This window comes from Lates calcarifer, linkage group LG21 (genome assembly GCF_001640805.2).
Source record: "Lates calcarifer isolate ASB-BC8 linkage group LG21, TLL_Latcal_v3, whole genome shotgun sequence".
NCBI classification, from domain to species: Eukaryota; Metazoa; Chordata; class Actinopteri; family Centropomidae; genus Lates; species Lates calcarifer.
Window position 1 is genome coordinate 16,790,779 of NC_066853.1, and position 18,956 is coordinate 16,809,734.

The following is an 18,956-nucleotide window of genomic DNA, read 5'->3' on the forward strand; positions in this document are numbered from 1 at the left end:
TGTGTTGTTGATGCTAAAAGTCTATAAATGCTGTAAATTCTCAAATTCTCCAGTCAACTCAGTTGTGTCAAAAGTAATGTCCTTAAGTAGCCTACCTGCTTATATTTTGTCTGAATAATTCCATTTTCTGTGACTGTATACCTCTACTACACCACAGTGGATGTTTATGGCACATAAAGATGAAAAAAAAAATCCCATCAAACAATATTGCATAAGTGCATTTCCATCAAAGAAATGTATTTTAAAATGTTGGTATCATGGTTGCTAACACTGTGTTATGCAATTAAGACTAATTAATATCTATGAAAGCACCATACACATTTTAACAGAGTGAAACAGCAGACTCCATGCAACCCTTTAACATCACCAGCAGAGGGAGGCACTGATCTTTCCATTATTGTTAGGCGGCTGCTTACTAACAGAACTATGTAGTGATTTTCTTTCTTTCTTCAACCTGTTGTGTTCTCTGTTTTTCTAGACACTTCTGTCTGTCAGCCACTGCCTGTTTAACAAGTAATCAGCTTATTGTCATTTTTCCCATAAGTTAGGTAGATTCCTAAAGTGCTAAAAACTCTGCCTTTCAATGTGCAGAATTACTGTATATACTTGACAATGAGCTGAAGTAGACCTGTGATCTAGTCATGTGTGCTCTAGGTAGTTTGGACTACCCTCTTGCTTAGCAACAAGTCCCTCTGCAGCCATGTTTGTTGTGGTGATCATGGTAACAGTCAGGGTCACTGAGGGTGCATAGGCAAAAACCAGAATGAAGCCCTTTGAATTCTGGGAAAAGTGAGGTTACAGGTTTTGAGATGGTCCTGTGAAAAGATAAGTCCCAACTAGCAGCTACAATATGTGTTTCTATCAATATAACCATAGAAGTTTCTTGACAATATTGTGTCCACTTTTTGTGACTAAATAAGCTCATGGTCTCAGAGCTTATTTTGAGTCTAAATATAGCTAAAACTGTGTTTTTAATAGCACAAATCTCATATTAACAGCTGCAGTCAAACAGATTAACCAGATTATCCATCATTTTGCAGGGAAAATAATCAAGTCCTGCTGCAGGAATGTGCAATATGTATCCAGTACATGGCCTGTGCTTATGTTTTCTGTGTGTTAGTGTCTGCATTAAGAATGAGTCTGTTTGTGTACATTGTGGCGAGCTGGAAAGAAAACTTGTTGCTGTGGGCAAGCAGAGGTATTATTTCATCTCCTTCCTCTTTCACTTTCACCAATCTCTGCCACTAAAGCAGCAGGAAGTCCCACAAAAGTCACATATAGAGAGGCCTGCTGTTTATACGATGAATTTCAATACTTTGTATGACCCGTCTCACTCTGTTTTACATTGGGTTATGACCTACTTAGACACAGATATCTGAGATATCTGAGTGGTATGCAGACAGTGTTGGTTGTGTGAGCTCAGACATGAAGTCTGGAGCAGAAGGGTTCACAATCACTGGGCGTGCAGATGAACATGATTAATGACAACCAGCCTCTGAAGCTTAACAAGAGGCTGACAGATCTGGTTCATTTGTTCCATTAGACAGTTAGTTAAATCAAATCAAATTGAGAGAATTTCCCACAGGCAGCGATGACCACATCATTCAGTCAGCTGGGAATGAACAGGCACAGTCACAATGACTGGTTCCTTTGACTCACAGCACCAATCTGAAATGCAGTCCCGAGGCCTGTGATGACAGTGCACACAAGAACTTCAAATTCTCTGTGGATAAGTCATAAAGTATTTTTTCTTCCCTGTAGAACACATTCTGTATCTGCTTGAGCCACATGTCAGTGAAGTATTATCACTCATGCAGTATCAAATTTTTATCCATATCCAGAAGAGACATTTATTTAGTATCTTTGTGAATTCAGCATCTACACATTGTAAAATACCGTTCTGAGAGTCTGCACAAAGTTCAGCTGTGCTGATTTGTAATGACAGACCCTGAGTGGGCCCAGTGTGGGAAGAGAGCTGCATAAGATTTTAGTTTTTAAGCAAGCAGGAGGTAAACAGCCTTGCACAGTTAACTGAAACCAGCACAGTGTGTGAAGACGGAGGCCTCTCTCCATCTGCAGGAACTGGCCAGTAGGAGCAAGAGAGCATGTGGCCTCTGGGGGCCGATTTCCAGCTGCCCCACTCCTCCTCCACCCCGCCTCTCGGCGTTGTGCTATCCACGTCCACTGCAGCAGTGTCTGCTGCACGCTCCGGGCTCCCTGGGGCCCGGGTCTCCAATCACAGATGCAGGCTGCCCCTTCATGGCTCCCACCTCCCTTGACTGTGTGTTCACTCTTTTGGCTGCCTCATTCACTTTGCCTGTAAGTGTGCCTCTCAATTGTAGAGGCTGGCTCTTGTACTCCAAGGGGCCCAGCTAATGCTCCACCCCTCTCACTCTTCAGGATTCAGGCTGCAGCGATGTTGGAACTCTTGGCCATACTCATGGATCCATTTGTTTGCCACTGGAACATAAAGACAAATTCATTCAATAGATTCATTTTTCTTGTTTGAAAGATGCAAGGGCATCTTTCAAACTTTTGGATAATTGTGTTTGAAAACTACAATGGAAGAAAGTAACAAAGTCCATTCACTCAAGTACTATAAACTGAAGCACTAAAGTACAAGTTGTTAAACAAGCACAACACATTTATTTTCCTTTGCTACTATTTTGTACTTATATCTCCCCTACCATTTCAGAGGGAGACATTTATTCAACAGCTATAGTTACAGGTCACTCTGCAGATAAAGACTGTGTATACAAACCTATTACCATATCATTAAATATTACTGATGATTGAACACTCAAACAATGTAAACAATTGTTAAAGTAAAATGCTGATTAAAATGACAATAATATTTCAATTTTATAAATACGATAATAATAAAACACTTGTGCAGAACATGTACCTTTACTTCTGATACTATAAGTACATTTTGTTTGCAAAACTTCCACATGGCTTACAGAAGTAGAATTTTAAATGCAGGATTTTTACTTGTAAAAGCATATTATTAGACTGTGGTATTGTTATAATGCCAGAATACTTATTCCACCACTGGTAAAATAAAGCCTTAACTTTCATTCCTGATAATATATATGGTTGCTAAGAACAACACAGCCACCAAATGCTTCTGCAGCTGCTCTGTGAATGATTAATATCCTTCTTTCAATTTAACTGCATCCCTAACACACATTTTCAGCATTGGGAGTTCAAGGGCTGAGCCAACCGGCAGCAGATGTTTAGCTTCCAAGATGAGCCCTCAGTGTCTAAACTGCACTCTGTAACATCTCTAAATGCATAATGCAGCACAGATGTGGCCTAACTGTTGTGCATTAGCTCCTGTATGACAGGAACACTGGAAAACACAGCATGATATAACTGCAAAAAAACTCAAATGCTTTTAATAATAATAAGAGGTCTCATAGTGCAGTGACCTGCTTTTTTCCATATTTACATCACTTTTTGGCTTCTACTACACCATCACATCATACCTGGAATCTACTGAGTCTTACCCCATTTGTCCCCAATAAGCACAGGGCAGCCAGCATGCAGGGTGTCTACGTCTCCTTGACCATTTCTGTGGAGATTCCACCAGAAGATGGCAGCTCTCTGTGATATGAAAAAAGACACACTTAAAGAAACACTTAAAATAAGTGAGAAACGTGGTATGGTACAAACTAAGGTCACAACTAACAATTATGTTCAATATAGATTAATCTCACAATTATTCTCCTGGTTAATTGATTAATCATTTTATCTTTAAAATATTGGAAATATCCTTTACAGTAATTTCCTTTTATTTAAATGAAATGACAGAAATAAAGTAACAGATATGGGCATACACATATTTAACACAGAAATCAGACAATAGACAATGTGCAGGCTCAGTGAAAACAGACACAAGTGGGTAGAGAGTGGTTAATGAGTAATGAGTATTTTTCTGTGAATAAGTAATTAAGCTTCAATCTACAAATCTCAGACAGAGTTGAATTTAAAGTGTTAAACGTTTCTAAGTTGTTGGGGTTTTTTCGTTATTTTATCAGTTTATGAGATTTGGTTATTTCGGAAGTGAAATGTCTGTAAAATTAAAGGTCAAACTACAGGAATGGACTGGTAAACCTTCCATTGCAAATAATTTATCAACCCCCCAAAAAACAGCTACAACCTTCACTGAGGCTCTACTATAGTGTAACAGCAGTTTTGTGGGTAAAAAAATGCTATGGCTGTTGTTGCTATGATCTGACCTTTTAGCATTTTGACAGCTGCACCAGAGGATGTGAGAGAGGTGAAAATTCTCTAGCTCAAGGCAAAAAAAGACAAAAGAGACTGGCTTTAGTTAATCCTGAGACATTTGCAGTGTGTGTTTACCTCCACGACAGGAGCACTGAAGTTGGCGTAGATGAAAGCTGTGGACCCACCTGCCTCGACAGAGCTGAGCTGTGGAAAAGGACATTCCTTCAGAGTTGTGTCTTGTGTTTATGCGCTCTTGTTATGAAAAGCCACTCAGTCTGCTGCGCTGCCTCACAAAAAGCCATTCTTTTTGTTATCACTCTCCAAGTTTACTCAGATTATCACACTGGATTTTTATCATAATAAGACATAAAAAGAACAAATGAGAAATTTAAAGGCAAAATTGTAGAAGTGGACTGTTTAATAGGTCACAGACATAAATTAGAGTGTGGTTTCCATTTGTTGCATGATAGAACATCTATTAAAGTGTCATTTAGGCAGTGAGGTCAAATACAGTCTGAGTTTCTCAGGCAGGTTGTTCCAAAGTCTTGCAGCAGTCGTGGCAAAGGCCTGACCTCTTTGTTTTTAATTTAGACTTTGAATCAGCCAACAGGAACCTGCCCAAGAACCTCTGGCTGCTGTCTGGGTCATACAGGGTCAGGAAATAGCTAGAGTAAGTTTTCACTCACATATATCATGAAGGTTGCCACTCGATTCCCAGTTTTCAGCTTGAACACAGGACTCGAAGGTGACTGGTTGCAGGGAAATGTAAAAACACATTACAAAACAGCAGTAAATCATTATAAATGTAATCACAATAAACACACAAAGTTTATATCGATACAAAAAAAGAACTGGAACTTGTTAAACAGGTCTAACAATCAACTTACTGTAGCATGGTCAAAGTGAGGCTCATAATGGCCACCGATCCCATAATTCACCACTTGGAGGTACTCGCCATACGGATGCTGAACATTCAGACCTGTGAGCATGGAGATCCTCTGGTCCAGCTTCCCGACAATGGAGTGTGCTGAGTCCTTCAGCCATGCACTAGAAATGTATAAAGGTTTTTATAAGGGTTTCAATCATTTGCATGCTTGTTGTAAATAACTATAAAGTATTGGAAGTAATTTGTACCTCTTGCTGATGCGATAGTCTGCTGTTGCTTGTTTCTCTCCAGCTGCCACCACGGACCTTCTCAACTTGTTAGCAAAGACAGAAAACAGCACCTTATGTTTTGTGATTGTTACAGGAGCCAAGCTTTGATGTCCAGCTGCAAGCCCTGACAATGTGTGAATAATAACATGAAAATATGCTCCAATGACTTGTCCAAAACGAAAACTGCGAGCAGATAAGAGAAAATAAAAAAACTGCCACGACGATGGATTTGCATTAATCTTCCCATCTTGTTTTGGATAACAAATGATCAATCTTGGCAAGAGGGATGTAAAAATGTACAGACCTTCACCAGTGTGGTGCAGATATACTACTTTCCCCACAGGTAAAGTTTCATTTTGTGTTACTGTGCAACTTGTCAAAGTGGACCTCAAATTCTGAGTCTGGAAGAGAGGCTAGGGAAGTACAGATGTTCTGGACCAAGTATTCGTTTCTTAAAACTGAGCCTCTGTGATTTATTTGGACAGTGAAATTGTCACACTGCCTTCCTTTTATGTCATACATGTTTTTCAATTTACAGCGGGCACATAAAACTGGTACAACATCCAGGCACCCTGAGACCACCAGAGACATTACTTCATTCAACTCTAAAGGGTTTACAAAAAAAATTTCAAAAGGTAAAACACACAAAAAAATGAAGTCAACAAATTATTTCCCACATCAATTAATCTCAAAAACCTATACAATGGCAGATCTGTGTTCTTTCTGGTTTCCAGGGATCGTGAAGTATAAACCATGCTCATGGTGAATGAATGTTGCTCACTGCTCCAAACTAATACCATACCCTGGGCCTGTTTTCAATCAACCCACAAGCTGACATAATGATGAAATAAATACAGGGGTTTCCATCTGAGCAAAGGATGGAAAACTCATTGAACAATGCCAAAACCTCACAGAAACTATAGGGCAGCACTTGAGTTAGCCCACCAAATATTCCCTGAAGTAACTGAATCAGCATACCATGAGGAGCACTGAGGACAAAGCACAATAGCTTTCATTAAATTTTCACTTGTGTTTAGAGAGATGCTGAAGCTCAATGATAATGGACTGAATATTTACCAGCAGAGCCCAGCAGGATAATTTGGACAGTTTGAGGCTCTCAGCCAAGTTTTCATAGTAATGTATCCTTCACTCCTTTAAGCCATGCTAAATGTTTGGAAGCAGACCAACTCTTCCTCCATAGGGTCTTTCCAAGATCTTTCCAGCAGGAAAAGGTGCACAGTTGGCTTAGACCCCAGCAGCCTGAGAGCCCCACAGCAAATCAGGAAATGTATGCAAAAGTAATATTTACAATACATCCCTTTTGATAAACATCAGTCCTCCTGATCTAATAAATGTCAAGTTCAGTTTACTTTGCACATCACAGGGATGTTTAATAAGAAAAATGTACTTATCAAAATAAATATCAAAAGAAAAAGTACTCATTATGCAAAAAGTGACAGTTATGAAATGTGGTGGATGGCATCTCATGAGTATTGTTCTTATTTCATTCAGCAAAATGAACTGTTGTGTCCTGCCAAACCACAGCATATGTCATTTGACACCAGCCGTTGCACTTGCATATACCGCACTGCGTGCCCTCTTGAAGGTAGTCTATAAAAGATTGACTTAGGTAAAATATCTCCATTTCAGACTTCACTACAGGTGACAACTTTATAGTCCTATTAAAAGCTACCAATTTGATTACACTTGTAATTTCAGCAAAGAAAACATCTGGGATAGAGGAATATAAAAATGCGCTGAGAAAATTCTTAAAATAAGCAGTAGTACCAGCAGAGCCAGTCCTATGCTTAACTGATTCTTCAATGTGAGACTAAGGTACAAGGTGTTCATATGGCAATGGCAAAATGTTAAAGTGATACTCTACTATACTTAATCTATTTGTTGATTTCAACAAACACAACACACAACAACAAACAGCCTCTTTTGAGCCTGTGGTCTTGCCAAGAAAAGATTTTGCAGCTTCACTTTTTGTGAGTCCCATGTGGAAGAAACAGTACATTCCTTCTGTTTGTTGGGAAAACTTAGGATTACAAAACCATCTGAAGATCCTATTCGATTAACTAAAAAATGCATGTTGTTAATTGTACAGACATGGCAAGACAATGGTTTTGTTTCCACCAACAAGTTATGAGGAGAATGCACAGTGCTGGCACTTACTCCTGGCTGGGCAAGCCTCTTGATGTCTTCAGCCTCTGTGTCAGTGATGAAGTTGTGGTACAGGACCACATATGGCTGCAGGCTCAGCACTTCACGTCTTACTGGCATCAGAAGCAGCCCAGGATTGTCGTTGGTGAAGTAGTCGCAGAATAGTCTGGGGTTTTCAAAATGCATTGGCTGTTAGGAGAAACGGGCATCTGAAGTCCATTACCAAGATCAAAACAAGAATTGTTTTTCTTTTTCATCCACAAACAATTACTCTTAGAATTGCTCTGTCCCCACATAAGTTTAAAAGCAAACATGACTTTAGAATAATTATAGCCCTTTAATGGCCAAGGGAAGTCCCATTACAAAATTAGATCTTGATGAACACTTGGACAAAAGATGGAACTTGAGAATTTTGTCAAATCCGATTAACAACTTGGAGATGTTTAAATGACAATGAAAATTCTTATTGTTCTTGGTTTTTGGCCATGCTAGTTGTACAGCACCATTCTGGTCTAGACTGAAACATCTCAACAACTATTAGATGCATTGGTAATGAATTTTTGCACAGACATTCATTGTACCCAGAGGATGAATCATACTGACTATGATGATCCTCAAAGTTTTCCTTTGGAGCCACTGACATTTTCATATTTTAATAGTGTCTGAACAACTACATTCCTACCAGCCACAGTTGGACTTGTTGGGCTCTGGTTAACAAATATTAGCACAACAACACATTAAACTAAGATGGTGGCCACCAACATAATAAACATAAATATTAGCATTTAGCTTAAAGTGGCTAGCATGGCTGTATACACTTGGTACCATCCAAATGTGATTTAAATAATACAAAATATTAGGAACTGCTCTGCAATGGCAGTATTGTGCTTTTTTCTTCTCACAACAAAATACACAATTCACCAAGCAGATTTGCAGGGGGGGGGGACCTTTGCATACAACTGTATGTCCATTAAGGAATAAACTCCCATTGAAAAAGCAGAATTCTGTTACCCATAATGTTAGTATTATAGGGTTAAGAATACTCTGGTTGTTGTATTAACTTATCCCTGATCCCTTCCATATATTTTCTAACACATTCTGATGAATACCTGAGAGCCTTGGGTCTGACAGAGTCTCTCGTAAGTGTCCCTGGTCCTTAAATGTTTGGATGTGGGTCTCCTCAACCCAGTGCCCCTGGGAGGACTATCAGCACCCAGTAGCTTTTCATATTTCTCAACATTCTGCAAAACTCTTCCATTCATTGGATCTGAGAAGAAACACACGCAGAGGCAAAGATACAACTTGTAAAGAGGGTTTTTCAGGGACTGTTTATGCAGCACAGTCAGGATTAAGTGCAAAGGACAATTTGACTAAAAAGATTTACCGTAATGCAGTAACTCCTGAGATAGACTCAGAGCGTAGGAGACGTTTCCTGTCTGAAACAGTGAGAGGAATTTAGAGCAGCCCAGTCCATCAGTCATCTTACAAATGTGCATTTTTTGAGTGTCTTTCTACCTACTTTAAAGTGAGAAAAGGCCAAGTGATCCAGAGCATCCTCTAAAGTCCCCTCATTCTCAGGGCTCCACTCGCCTCGTGTTCCCCTGAAGAGACGCACTGACTCCTCCAGCCACTGCACTGAGTGGTAGTAGTCTTCCTGCTCGTAGGCCACCTGTGTAAAATAACACCTGGGTTACTTTTAATTATACTGTTTGGACGATTTTAAAAGAATCTGTCTCTGAATTAACATGAGCCAAATGCTGCATGCATGCTTCCCAGAGTTTGTGAGGTTTTGGTTTTGTAGACTGGAGATAATTTTAGTAAGAATGAGACCAGTTTCTTCTGCCAAGTCTATCACGTCATGCGGCTGGCATGATGTTGTCAGCCTGGTATGCTGGATTTGGACTGTCTGTGGGCCAAACCATTTTTGCTACTTCAAATTCAATTGAATTGAATTACAAATAAATGGCATTGTCCACTGATGGGGAATGCAGAAATGTGTTGTGAAATACATTGGATAAGCAACAAATATACAATATAAAGTTTAAAATTTGTGCTAGTGCTTGTGTGCGGCTGGCCTACACGATCTCATGGGATTGCAAATGAATAGCATGTCACTTTCAAGGACAATCTGGTGTTGTTTCAAAGCATTTTAAGCTTTTTGCATGTCATTTTGGTTAGGGTTATGGGTTAGTCAGTAGAGAAATGATGTGGCCTGAAATTACACACTCTGGTCTCTCTTGCAAAAAAAGGTCATGATCTTTGAGAGAACACCTGTCTAAATAAAAGTTATAATGATGACAGCATTTCTTGACCTAATACTACTTACAAGATGTGATAAATAATTACATCTGTAATAGTGAAGTTAGCTGCCTTTAGCATAACACACACAAAGAACAGTCAAGTTGCATTGTGGGTAACGTGGGTGCCAGGTTTTGACAAGAAAGAAGAATGCATGGAAGAAAAAAAGTTGATCTGTGGTTCTGCTGCAGTAATTTTGATCCTTTTTTATGTTACAGAAGACACAATCTGCAGTGCTAAAGTGGTGAAGTACTCATTTAAAGCTACGCTAAGTTTTGCTGAGAAGAACTGGTGCATCAAATGTTGTTGGGCTTTTACTGGTTGCTTGTGCAACAAACACAAAATTCATCAAAGGGGTTGATAAATTACCGAGCCAGCTTCTTCTGTGTGTGACATAGTGCCATAAAGTGGTATGCAAGCATTTTATGAAACTGTTGGGCACTGCTTGCGGGAAATCATACCCATTCAACCAAGGTTACATAGTGCAAGAAGTGTGTGTGTGTGTGTGTGTGTGCATAGTGGAATCAAAGCAGCACTGCTCTTTCTAGAAAATTTTACATAATTTTGAAATGTTTTAAAGTAAAAGAACTGCATAATGTTGCTTTAATAGGTGACACCTGTTGGGGTCCTCAGCCAAACACACTGTGGATGAAGATACATGTTTGTTGATCATGAAATACCTTACACTGTATTTTTACAAAGTCATGAATGCTGACTACTGGTCTGGTCTGGTCTTCAAATGGTTTCAAACCTCTTTTCAGAGCTGACTTGACTTGATTAAGTAGGTGCTGACTCAAGACCTGACAGCTCCCACACAGAAACAGGGCGGCATGTGGCTCCTCCCATCACAGATTATATCCACAACCCCTCCAGACAGCATACAAACAAAAAATCCAGTGTAGCATTTCACCCCCAAAAAAAAACACACACACACACACACACACACACACACACACAAACTCACCACTCAACTAATCAAACACACCACCTTATCTACCCTACCACAGGTTTACATCCACTTCACAGTATTCTCTCTGGGGCTCAAGAACCAATGAATTGTTAAAAATAGCCAGTATTCTGCAGATCTTCTTATTGCCCGAGGGAAACTTCAAACTGTTTTAAAATCCCTCCCAGTGAAACCAAAGCTACAAGTTGTTGTTAACAAAGCCTGCTAGTTTAACAGCCATATAAAAGCACGTGCAGGCAGCTGTTTTACTGACAACACCCTAAAACTAAGCATCTCTGTTTACAGATTGTCTCAGATAATCTCAGCCTTGGTACAAGTGAAGGCAAGCTCTGCTCCTCGCTCCAAACACTTCTTAATGTCTGCTGTGTGAGATAATGTCTTTTCCATACAAGAAGATGTCTCTCCCACACAGTGCCCTGCCCTTACACATCACCGGCGTACATAAACAGTGGAATCTACTGTGGGGAAGCCTTTTTTTTTCTTTCATACTTGTAGAATAGTATATTCATCTTCACATGAAATGGATTCCCAGGCACGCAATGGGAAGAATTCCACTTTTTCCAGGCTGACGGTCTGGATCTCCACCACACAATGACTGACAGACCTATGGAATGGGATGTTAATCAGGGAGGGAAAATTTCACAGCACTGTCTTCCAAATATCTCTCCATTTCATTAGTTTACATGAGCACTTGGAGATTATTTTACCCAGAAAGGGGACAGATGTTTCAACACATTTATATCATATGTCCTTAGCTACTTGTTATTTTAGTAAAGCCAGAAGTAACAAATAAGCAGTGGTGCAGACATTTACTCAAGTTCTGTACTTAAGTACAATTTTGAGGTACTTGTGTACTATTTCCATTTTATTTTAGTTCATAGAGCTACCTCACCATATTCGAGAGGGAAATATTGTATGTTTTACTTCACTACATTTATTTTAGAGCCATAGTTTTTAGTTACTTTGCAGATTAAGATATAAAAACATCTAACATCGTAGCATCTGTTGAAGATCAAACTGTGGTTACCAACCTTATTGTCTTATAGAAAAAGCAGTCTGGTTGTTGTTTAGTAGCTTCATCAATGAGTATTTCTCAGATTTTCTCAGACCATGACATGAAACTCTTCAATATAAAAAATGAACACAAAATTGTGTATCAGAATTTTCTTTTTCATCTTTCTTTCTCTTTAATCATCTATGACCGCTCAGATTCATCTTGCGACTCTCTGGAGGGTCCTGACCCACAGACCTGGGACCACTCACTAAATGTATAGTAGTTAAGCCTACCTCCACCTGTAATACTGCATGTAATCAGTTAGAGAGGCCATTTCATTTTGCTGATAGTACCTCTGTTCTTTACATATGTCAGATTTTGAATGCAAGAATTTTTACTTGAAGAGGATTGTTTCTTAAATAAAGGATATGAGTACTTCTTCTACCTTCCACCTCGATTTTTAAAAATGTGAGGAAGCAGTAAACTAATGGACTGTGTACCTTTCCAACCAGAAAGCAGTCATCACCAGACAGCGGAACAGAGACTGTGGGCATGCAGATATCAATAGGCTTTCCATCAGTAACTCTCTGGAAACGGCCCCTGACGAGACTCGCAACTTGGAGCGCGTACACATCCTGCAGTCTCATCAGCCCTTTAGCTGCCCCCTGGAGGTCCTCCAACTTAGGCAGGTCAGCCTCTTCTTCTTCGTAACTGGACCTGAGGGCTGGACAGCAAAGGGCCAAAAGGTGAATTCGGGGGTTGGGTGGTGACAGGAGAAAAGAGTGTGGGGAGGGGGGAGGGGGTGGGTTTAGTTATCACCACCAGATGTGTCTGGGAAGAAGGCAGTGAGCCAACCTTGTGCGTTCTCCAAGGCTTCGTTGCTGTAGACAACATTCAGCCACTCTGAATGCAGCCGCTTGATCAGGGTGAATGCCACCAGCGGGTTTGCCATCGCTGTCCCCGGGCCTTTGTAGAGTTGAGTGTGCAGGTCAGAAACTCTGGCATAAAAGCTGTGTGAAAAAAGTGAGAAGAGGGTAAGCATCCAGTGAGTTTCATATGCAGAAGTGAATCCTGGGAACCATAAGGTGCTCCTGAAGACCTAAAAACTGGTCACAGAAAAGAAAACGTCCTTCAGGCAGAGCAAGGAGAGAAATATATTAATACTCAGGTATACTGGTTTCAAATGAAATAACCAACAGATACAGAGAAAATAACTATACAAATCAGTCCCAAAAAACAGTTCAATTTAGGAGAAAGATTCTTAATTAAAAATACAATAGGTTTCCTTTGCTGCAGTTTTTTCAATGGTCACATTTTCAAGCCTGAAAGATAAAGAGCTGCTTTAAATCACATGTATATATATTTATTTCTTCAACTAGTTGTAACCTACAAAATAGTTGCATTCTTTTTAAATTTTGAGTAATTCAGCTGCACTCTTAAGCAGCTCAGTATGTTCCTTTATTTGGTTTTATGTCCTGACCTTATTCTTTTATAACCATAGCAACCTTTTAAATATCTGTGTGTGCAGTGCAGGGCTGGGAGGAAACAGCATTTCATTGTGATGCAAGCACAGAGGAATGACTAATAAAAACAAATCTTGAATCTTGAATCTTGATCATATTTCCATTATCACCGTGGCAAAACAGATCAATAAAAGTGGATGCATGACATAACTCATTTTCCAACCCCGTACCACAAAAAGGCCACCACAATTAAGCTACTGTTTCGAGTTTCATGGTCCTTCCATAAAACCAGTGGCAGTCATTTCCACTGAGAAACTGTTGAAGCATAAGTATAAACTGGTGGAAAGTGACTTAATAATTCTTGTTCTCCATCAGTCATCCTGTGTTGCTCCCACAATAATGAGTTAAATATATTGAGCTGGAAATCAGGGCACCAATGTATGGATTTTAAATGCAAGATTCCCAGCTGTGCATCTGAATATGTGACCAAATCCTTGTAAAACCGCCACATGTGCACTTATCATAATGTCCAAAAACTTGTTCCATTATTATTCAGTGTGTGGAGCAGCTCCAGGTTTGGTCACTGGATGATATCATGGCCACAGTCAAACCAAAACAGAGCTGTGAACTGAAAAGAGTGGATTTTTCCTTTAAAATCTTCAATTCAAAACTCTGGGGATATGAACGAAGTTCTCATCTCTCTGAAGAAAGCATGTCACTCACCGTTTGATGTCCTCGAGCCTCTCCAGCTCGTGGTCAATGTAAATTCTCAAGTAATCGATCAGCTTCCGTTCAACACTGATCGCCTGCTTCACGTTCAGCAGCGATGTGTACATTTCTCCCAAAGACACGGGGATCACAACTACAAGCAGGAGGAGACCCCAACTAAAGTAAACACACGTAAGACAATTCATCTCCAGTGCAGAAAACAAACTTTTAGTTATCCCCCTTTCTTCTCCAATGTTCGAGCCCTGAGGATCCTCAGGTCTCGCTCCTGGCTCTCTCTGTGAGAATCAAACGTGACTTCACCGTCCACACGGGGATCTCCCTCAGATCTGGGATCAGCTTTCACTGTCCGGCCTCCAGCCCAAATTCAATCGGGGCAATTGGTTTCTCATGACTGCTTTCATCCGACAGTTGTATTTGCTCTATAATAACAGGAATACAAAACACTTCATGGAGTTTAGGTCCAGATTCTGATTAAACGAGCTGCCCATTCGGTTTGAGCCTGGTTTCATACAAATACATTATTTCATGTTAGGCTATAATTATTTTATCACCTTTATTGTGTATATATGCTTTAAAATGTCATTTTAATGCGTTACAGTGGGCTACAAAGGTTTAATTTGCTTTAACTAAGTTAGGTGCACACGGGTGTTATGTTTGGACTCACAGCGACACCTGCAGGCGAAAGTTCTGTACAACAACCAAGTGGTACAGAGGCTCTACAATAAAGACCGCTGAGAAGAGAAATCTGTGCTTTAAGGAGTTTCAGGTACAATGGCGTATGGATATGATGTGATGTACTGCACACTAAGAAAAACATCCAGTATACAAGGATTTTACAAGTAACCACTTTATTTCTGAACAAAACAAACCTCTGTAACCAACTTTCTGATAAGAATTCACAAAAATGTCCAACGAAATAAATTGTCTGGTTCATAGATATCTGTTCAGTATAATCTCCCTCTTATGGACTGTGCATGTGTAAAACCAGCACAAAAAGATACTCCTTTTATACATGCCTAAATTGTGATAAAAAAGACACACCTTCACTGCATATTTAGGGCCCCCGAAGCAGACGGTGGTTTGCAGGGTTACATCGTGTATCACTGTTGATTTGGATATTTATATTGCTGTCACCATACAATAAGTATCCTCAGAAATGCATACATTCATATAACAGTTCTGCTCCCTGGGAACGGCACACTGATTTGTGTGCTAATCTGCAAAATGGGCTTGAAAGACAACATCCACATTATTTTTGTGATTTTAGACTTTTGGATATCTGTCATAAACTCTAGCATTAGCTTGACTGTACCTCAGTCATGTAGTTAATCATAAACCTGCATGATCAGCATTGCATGCTCAATGAGAGAGGATGAATCCCAGGGCAGGTGCCAGAATGATACCTGAAATTCACTCACACAGTGGAGTAACCTTTACTGGCACAGCTTTACAGACCCTGCCTGGTTTATATTTAACTGTGATGGATCTATAGAAGTGCTGATCATGTCCCAAAAAGTGGTGCAATGATTGCATTCATAGGGCAGCAGAGTGCACACGAGGTTTAGTCAATTCCTGATTAATTCTTGTTTAGAGCTTAGATATGGGTGTCCAAGTATCATAAATGTTTTAATAGTCTGTAAATCTTTATATTAGCATTGTATTGTCCACTCCCTTTATGCATGAGGACAGTAAATATTTTAACAGGATTGCTGCCGGTTAAATATTAGACTTTTTAATATCATATAGAATGCAATTTAATACCTGTTTCCATGATCATACTGTCCCAAATATTAAACTATGATGGAAAACAAGTAGGCATGATATGTCAAATAATAATTAATTACTATACTATATTTATTTCAGTTCTTCCCATCATTACATAACACCAGTTTCTACTGATACAGTTACTTAAATTACTATGACCTGGATCCAGAGGCCCAGTGGACAAAGAAAAAAAAAAAAAATTCATTTTCCATTAACGAGACAATGAGCCTCCTATAGCCACTGTAGCTGCCGTAGTGACAGTGTTTGCTGGTGATGCTGAGGGATTGAACAGTACAATTAACTGTTGTTACAACTTTTAAATTCAGTGCTTTTTAAAGGATAGATTCACAATTTGTCAAATCTGTTTTAATACAGCAATCAGCTGCACATAAGTTTTAATACCAAAAAGAATCAGTTTGAAAGATATTACCTTGATATGTCTAATTCAGGCTGCTGAAGCCTCATAGTGTATGACAGAAGCCTCACGTAAACTTGGAAATACATTTTTACTCAGAACAAGGATTGTGGACATTGTCACTTACAATGAGAGTGCATTGGAAAAGCATCTCTTAATGGCCACTATGAACAGGAGGAATGAATAGCACCTGAAAAACCCGTTCCAAAGCTTATATGTGCACCTGACTTTTGTTTTAAGACAGTCTTGAAAAATTGTGAGCCTGTCTTTTAAGACTTTTTAAGACCTTGTCCAGATACCCTGTTTATACATCACAAAGACATCATGTGATGTTTGTGTATTACGTTGGCAGCTCAGTGAAAAACTAAATCAGCCAGTTCAGGAAGCAAAAAAGTTGCTGATTCTGGGTTTGACATTGTTTGAGCAGCAGACGAATTTTTTCCCAATGTAGCCCCTCAGACTCTGATCTCTAAAGCCGTAGATGAGCGGACTGAGAAAGCGTGGGATTAGGATGAAACAGAAGTAATTAAAAAAGGCGATGTCTTCGGGTAGCCAGTTAGCGTGGAGCACTATGAGACTCTCAGTGATGGGGTGAGTGAAGGCCAGCATGCACAGCAGCAGCTGAAAGCCGTGTAGCAGCACAGTGTGCATAGCTTTGTTCACAGATGCTCTGTCCTGTCTCAGCTTCCTGGTCTCCAGCAGGATTCTCACGTACGTAAAGAGAATGATGACAGCCACCACTGCAAAGAAGAGCACGTTTATAGCAGCTCTGAACAACATCTGGAGTGGAGATGAGTAGATAGCAGTGGTTTTGCAAAGCACGGGGGTAGAGAGGACGTCCAGAGCAGGATCACTTTTCCCGATTGAATAGTCAATAATGGGGAAGATACAGCTGATGAACCAGAGAGACAGGATAATGATCCAGATGCGGTCTGAGCGCCAGGTGGCCGGGCACTGCAGGGGATAGCAAATAGCAACATAACGCTCCAGTGACATGGTCGCCAGGATTAAGGGTGTGTTCTGGAAAGTGGCGGTGGATATTAACAGCAGGGGGACACAGTAGATGATAGCAAATTTCACCTGACCCATGACAAACAGGAAGAGCAGCACAGAGGACATGAGCTGGAGGGTGTCGTTGATCAGCATGTAGGCAAACAGGATGTAACGGGACGTGTCCAGGAGCTGCCTGTGAGAGGCAAAGATGTGCAGCATGACAACAATACAGCACAGGAAGAAGCAGAAGAAGGGGATAACCACACACACCTTAATGATCAACGACAGGCTTTTATGGGATGTTGCATTGGCGAGAAGATCAGTCAGATTCTGCATTTTGCAACTGTGCACTTGAGCACACCTGTTAAAGAGCAAGGACATAAATGAAAGGTCTATATACATCATGAGAAATACATTAAATACATAAAACATGCATATTAATTATCTAAGTGGAATTAAATTTAGAACAAAATAAACCTGATGTCTACCCCAAACATAATAATACATGACTGGTAAAACCCCAACATTATGAGAAATAATAAACACTGCCTTGTCTTTAAAACAGACTGCTTGCACTGTAACTGAATTCACATCCAACATTCAGAATAACAGAGCACCCCACTCACCTACAAATATCTTCATCAGTCAGAGGAGTTCAGATTTCTATTCTTCTTATCATAAAACCTGTCTTCAATGAACAACAACTGTGGGTCTCAGCCCTGATTCCTCCAGAGATGCATTAATTTCATGCTATCGTCACAAAGCGTTATGTTTCTCGTTATCAACAGATTTCAGTGGGGAAATGGCCTAATGGGCTGATAGTCTTGTATAACATGGTTTGTAGAAAGAAGTTCTAAACCTGTTTATGTGCCACATAAGTGTTTAGCAGACACACAAGTCCACAGCAAGTCACAAGTGATGTTCTACTGAACTTTGTGAGAACCCTCAAGCAAAGTGATAAACCCAGGCAAAACCCATTTTTTGCTTCTTTCTTCTGACAAAAGGTTAAAGGTATCTAAAATTATTCAATGCATTTTCAAAGGTCTCAAATATTTTTTCTTGCCTGGTCTGGCAGTAATGTTACTTATAAAATATTTGTGAATGGGTTTTTCATAAAAACTGGCTATAAAATTTCCAGTACCATTGTCCCAGGCCTCTGATGTTACACAAACTTTAGATAAAGATGCTTGATGATAATGAGGTTAATTGGCTAATGAAGTGCTAACAAAAATGTCATATAAATGTCAAGAAATTCATGCGCTTAGTAAATAATTATAGACACTGTGTGACTAGTGGCAAAATTTCCTTTTAAGTTTATTCATTTATTTATTTGCTGGTGCAGTGCAGTCACTTATCAGAACCCTTTCCAGCTGGAAGGAAGAGTTCCCATATCAATTGTTGGCACTGTGATGATTCTGCTGACTGGACACTTTGAAGTGAGCAGGGTCAGTTATTCCAGCTGTGTCTCGTCTAATGCAGTTTCTGAACTGTTGAGCAAAGTGTTTTGGCAGCGTCCCTCAGTGCTTTTTACTTTAGTTTACATCAGTGGAGATCTGTAAACTGTAGATGTCGCTGTTTGTAAATTTGAATACCTTTCAAAAGGTGAAGTCTATTTTATGGGTATCACTATTGTTGTGCTTCAACCCTGACACGCATCAGGGGTGGTTTCACAAAGACATTTTACATAGTCCTATAATGTTGTAATTTGGCATTTGACAACAATATATGGAGTGAGCAACAAGCAGGAGCAGAGTTTTCACAGAGAGCAGTAACCTGTTAGGA

The 18,956-nt window shown here is 39.8% G+C and overlaps 2 protein-coding genes across 2 annotated transcripts; both read right to left on the reverse strand.

The window, feature by feature from the left end:
- Positions 1 to 1,814: 1,814 nt before the first annotated feature.
- On the reverse strand, positions 1,815 to 14,344 carry p4ha3 (prolyl 4-hydroxylase, alpha polypeptide III). The gene is made up of 13 exons (XM_018665371.2): positions 13,997 to 14,344; positions 12,666 to 12,820; positions 12,311 to 12,534; positions 9,071 to 9,220; positions 8,936 to 8,987; positions 8,661 to 8,818; positions 7,564 to 7,740; positions 5,365 to 5,429; positions 5,118 to 5,277; positions 4,917 to 4,979; positions 4,366 to 4,434; positions 3,510 to 3,606; positions 1,815 to 2,460 (listed from the first exon to the last, which is right to left on the reverse strand). Exons 1-13 carry the CDS (start codon positions 14,185 to 14,187, stop codon positions 2,390 to 2,392), a joined length of 1,632 nt encoding a protein of 543 aa, XP_018520887.1. The 5' UTR covers positions 14,188 to 14,344; the 3' UTR covers positions 1,815 to 2,389.
- A 518-nt stretch (positions 14,345 to 14,862) lies between these two features.
- or95a1 (odorant receptor, family 95, subfamily A, member 1) lies at positions 14,863 to 17,760 on the reverse strand. The gene has a single exon (XM_051065425.1). The coding sequence runs from the start codon at positions 17,604 to 17,606 to the stop codon at positions 16,560 to 16,562; it is 1,047 nt and encodes a 348-aa protein (XP_050921382.1). The 5' UTR covers positions 17,607 to 17,760; the 3' UTR covers positions 14,863 to 16,559.
- Positions 17,761 to 18,956: the final 1,196 nt, after the last annotated feature.

Coding starts and splice junctions, on each gene's coding strand:
- p4ha3 (XM_018665371.2), bottom strand. CDS start 14,187: ATGAATTGTCTTACGTGTGTTTACTTTAGTTGGGGTCTCCTCCTGCTT. Junction 5,430..7,563: donor AGAGGCTTGCCCAGCCAGGA/GTAAGTGCCAGC, acceptor TTTGCTAACAAG/TTGAGAAGGTCCGTGGTGGC. Junction 3,607..4,365: donor TCAGTGCTCCTGTCGTGGAG/GTAAACACACAC, acceptor TTCATATCACAG/AGAGCTGCCATCTTCTGGTG.
- or95a1 (XM_051065425.1), bottom strand. CDS start 17,606: ATGTTTTATGTATTTAATGTATTTCTCATGATGTATATAGACCTTTCA.